The 4,663-nt window shown below is 44.1% G+C and overlaps 1 protein-coding gene across 3 annotated transcripts in view; it reads right to left on the reverse strand.

Annotated features, from left to right (window-relative positions):
- PDE8B (phosphodiesterase 8B) overlaps nucleotides 1-4,657 on the reverse strand; it is a 210,938-nt gene extending 206,281 nt beyond the window's left edge. For all 3 annotated transcript variants that reach the window (XM_017895530.1, XM_017895532.1, XM_017895529.1), the window contains exon 1: nucleotides 4,284-4,657. In XM_017895530.1, the coding sequence (XP_017751019.1) occupies nucleotides 4,284-4,622 (339 nt within the window). In that variant the 5' untranslated portion in view covers nucleotides 4,623-4,657. The remainder of the gene's footprint in view (nucleotides 1-4,283) is intronic.
- Between the last annotated feature and the right edge of the window lie 6 nt (nucleotides 4,658-4,663).

Genomic DNA, 4,663 nt, shown 5'->3' on the forward strand with positions numbered 1-4,663 from the left:
TAGTCCTTAAAATTCATGGAACTGCTGAAGAAAGTCATGAAAATAAGGAAAATGTGCTCATTCATTCTAATTAATGTGTTGGGAAAAGGAGGGACTAAACTGTAATCATATATACAATGGCAGAAGGCAAACTTGGATCTTATGAAATCAGCTTGCAGGACTCACTTGAGCTTACTAAACTTTATATTCCATTTTAAAATGAAAAGTGATGGTGAAAGGCATAGCAGGAATTCCAAGAGCTGAGAAGAGAATATGTGCCTGTTATCATGTAACATCCAGTCTTGCTTTAGGCTTCTCTTGTGGTGGCAAAGCAAGACATTACGACCTGTACAAACCCAAAAGGATCCTGGGGAAAATTTACCTCAAGAAACCAGAGTTGGCTACAGGATCCAGCACTCTCCTCACTTACAGACTTTTTAGCAAATCTCGGAGGCTCAGAGTTTGACTTCTTGTACAGGGATAGCAGGTTTCCCATACAGAAGTGAACTAAGATGAAAGCAGTGCTATGACTAGTACCCCAGATAAAGTGTGGTACTATGCACTCTGCTAGAGGTGGCCCCACCTCATTCACCTGGCCAACTGACAAATAATTTAATTCACTAAAAAGCAGTGGTTCTCAAAATGTGGTCCCCAGATCAGTAACACTAGCATCTTCTGGAAGCCTGCTAGAAATTCAAATTCTCAGGCCCCACCCAAGACCTACTAAATCAGAATCTCTGAGAGTGGAGTACAGCAATCTATATTTTAACAAGCTCTCTAGGCGATTCTGGCGTACACTAAAGTTTGACTCCAAAACACCTACTTAGAAAACAAAAATGACTTTTCTCCAATATAGCTCTACTCTTCCCCCAAATAAAATCGTATTATTATTTACCATAAGGTCAGTGGAATATCTATTTATTTTCCTTTTACATATAGTCAACTCAGGATTATCCTCACAAATTCTGGAACGCTATGGAACAGAAAACATAGAAGTCACTAATAACTGGTTTAGGTACACCATTTCACAGGAGATTTATCCTCCTGATTAGGCTTTGCTTACCAAATTTCATGGATATTTCCTGAATCGCTAGCACCTACAACACAGTCTGGCCACAAATACTGAATGAACAAATGGGCACATTCTGTATGAATGGAGGGAAAGCGGGGAGCTGGTGATGCTGCCATCTGGAAACTAACAACGTCCTGTGTCTGATCCACAAAAGAGATAACCTACACCGAGGTCACAGCAAGTTGACGGTATCGTCAGTAAAGATTCCTTTCTACAACTGGTTGTCTAGTCCCAGATGCTCCCAAGTAGGAACAGCTGGTATGAGAAAACTTGTAAGAATCCCTAGTCCTTCCCAGAGAGAGGTTCAACCATCTCCTCTGAGGATTTCTGAACAAGAATTACAAAACTGGCACAATATCAAGAGTGAGCATCCTGCAGGATTCTCCTGTTGGAGTACTATTTTTGAAAAGGCAAGCTAAAAGGAAAGAAATTGCTAGGAAGCTGCATTTTTACAGCAATTGGGAGACAAATCTAACTTCTTACCAGAAATGGAAACCCATGTGATATCATTGTACTGCATATGAATTATTAATGCTTATAATCCTTTTTTTTTTTTTTTTTTTGCAACTTAGGTATTCAGGAAGGTTCCTGTTGACATCATGTTTGACATCATAATGCCTCATCATTCTAAAAGCTTAATGAGATGAATTATTGCTAGAAAAGAGAGAGAGACCAAGCACACATTTTTGCACTCTGGGGAATACCAGAGGCCAAGCAGATAATGAGGATACACTTCATAATTGATGTAAAGTGGTGGGAGGAGGGGGTGGAAACTATTACAACTTTCCACCATTGTAAACAGGACCAAATGGTAAAGATTTTACTTTTTCCACCTGTGTGCTTTGGAAAGGAGTGGGGCACCACCACGTGCCTAGCAACTATCTTAAACTCTTAAGGCAAAAAAAGAATGCTTAGTCTACCAAAAATGAAAGCAACGTTTTTAAAAAATTATCTCAGCAACAAAAGGGCACAGAACATGTGAACTTTAAGATTGAGACAAGACAATACAAAGCCGAGTCACAGGCCTAAAAGGATACTATTAAATATATTACGGTAGCTCTGCAATAATTCTGTAAGATTTGCATCAATAACTCTGGTCTCAAATTTCACTTCAAATATATACTTTCTGAGATCCACACAATGCAAAGCAGTGTTAAGTCACTGAACCAGCAGTTTCATTTCCAACATTCCCAGTAATGGGTTAGAGTGAATTAAGCTCTTACTTGGGAATCTTGTTGATAAAGCAAAATGAGTTCAATTCTAACCCAAGCCAAGCCTTTTAACACTTAAGCCAAGTAGCAATGAGATTTACACAAGTTTATACAAGCTACCAATAATTGGGACTCATTGTCCCTTCAGTTTTTACTTCATTTGGTCTCTAAGCAGCCTCTTGAGGGAAGTATTAAAAACGTACAGAATGGGTTCATTCAGTATTCTTTCTTCTACTGAACAAGCATGGAGTAGCTAGAGTTGCCAAGCACTAAACTGAGATTCTTGATATTCTGGAAAACAAAAATTCACAATTTCTCTGGAGCAACCAAAAAAAGTATCACAAAGTTCATGAGCTGTCACCATTTTGAACTACTGCTTCAGGTCTTCAACCATCAGGCAATAGGATGGTCTTTACTGATAACAGCTCAACTTAATATTTTCACCAAACTCCAAATTTAACATTTTCATCCCTGAAAATTGCTCCTAAAGCTAACTTTGTGTGAACAGGGAGGGGGAGAGAGAGAGAGCCTGACAAAAGCAAAGTATAGCTTTCAGCACATGCCTCTGTAACAAATGGACAACTGGTAGGTTTGTACTGTCATGAATCCTAGATTCTAGTCTTCAGATATGCTATGCTAAGATCACACTGTTAACATTCAATAGTTAGGAGAGAAAGCTTATTTCTGGCACATAGTAGGTGCTCAATAAATGGTGTTTTTATTATAATGGTGATTATGATTACTGCCAGAGAAACAATGCAACCACAAGCAAACATCAGTTAAGCTTCATGTTAAACAATCAGATGCTGTTTAAAAAAAAAAAATAAGTTCATTAAAAAACTTCTGGACTTCCAGATTGAAGCCAAAATATGTTATCCTTCTCCTCACTGCTCCACTGTGGGCCGACTTCACCCAATGAAGACCAAGTTTTTAACTACTAAAAATACAAATGTGTCTTTGACAAAAATCCATGGAATGGTTCTTGGTAACCTATTGACCAGGTAAAGGCTGTGATTCTATCTGACGTTAGGAGTCATAGAGATGTGTATTTCTTCTCTCTGTACAATGGGATATGCCATTGTCATCTTGTTTGCTGTAAGGAAAAAAGACCCAGAGCCCAGATTTACACAATGAAAAGCCTCTTACATTTAATAGTACTTTGAGAACATACAGGAGGACGCTATTTAAATAATTATTTTTCTTCTGTCATTGAGAAATAAATATTTAGCGACTGCTTTAACCATCTAAACAATTTTTTCCACTTTCTCAAAATCCCACTCTCTGGAAAGACCATATGTATGTGCAGAATCATCCTCAGACAGCTGTACTGCACTGGAAACCACGTCCCCTCACGGTGGCTCTGCTGACACTCCGAACTCATGGCCCGATTCTCTCAATTCTGTCTAGGATGCAGCCAACCCAGAGAAACGCTACAGTGACAAACAACAGGTTCCTCTGCTCCGTTCCCACATCTCTTCTCAAAATACGAACACTTATTCATTCAGAAATCCCTACGCCCGGTCCCTGTGCTGAGACTCCAGCCTGGCTGGTAATCCTAGGTAAAAATCGGAATATGGGGCACTATCTATCCTTGTGCTGCAACTGCACCAGTCACCTACAAGGCATGCAAATCCAGCTCAGTGCTCAGATTTCATTCAACAGGACTGGCCACCGAATGCTCTCAATGGTCCCCACCCCTCTTCCTGCATAAACCAAGCCACAGCCTTCCTGCCCTCAAGGAGGAACAGACCAGCCCACCTGCTTCCCTCTGCGCTCCCTTCCCCGCCCGGTCCCCCAGGACCAGCTAAGGACGCTCCCAGGACCCCTCCAGGGGCCTTTTTCTGTCCACATTTCCTGGGCTCCCATCATCTCCACAAATGAAAAGTAAACTCCTCCTTAGTGACAACCTCTCCAAACCAACCGCCTCACGGTCACCCAACTCCGCCGGAGCCCCCAGCCCGTGCAAGCCCCGCCGACGGGGCGGGCGGCCCCCACACTGTGTGCCAGCGCGGGGCATTTACCTTCACGCTGGTGTAGCTCGTCTGAGTCTCGGCCTCGGCGCTGCTGCAGCAGTGGCGCCTCCGGCCCCTGCTGGTGGTCGCGGCGGGGGCTGCGGAACCCGCGCTGCTGCCGCTGCCCAGCTCTGTGCGGGCCCTGCGGGCGCGGGCGGCGCTGGGGGGTCCGGACGCGCGGCTTGGGGGAATGGCGTCGGAGGCGTCGGTCTGGACGTAGAGGCCGGGCAGGGGTGCCGCGGGACCCTGCGACACGCTGGTGGTCTGGCGGGGCGAGTTGGACTCGTCCGAGTCCTGGCAGTAGATCACGCCGCTCTGCGAGACATGGATGCTGGGGGCGCAGCCCATCCCTCGGCCGGGCTCCCCCGCGCGCCCGCCCGCGCCCGCGG

This window comes from Rhinopithecus bieti, unplaced genomic scaffold, assembly GCF_001698545.2.
Source record: "Rhinopithecus bieti isolate Rb0 unplaced genomic scaffold, ASM169854v2 scaffold_26302, whole genome shotgun sequence".
Taxonomy (NCBI): Eukaryota; Metazoa; Chordata; class Mammalia; order Primates; family Cercopithecidae; genus Rhinopithecus; species Rhinopithecus bieti.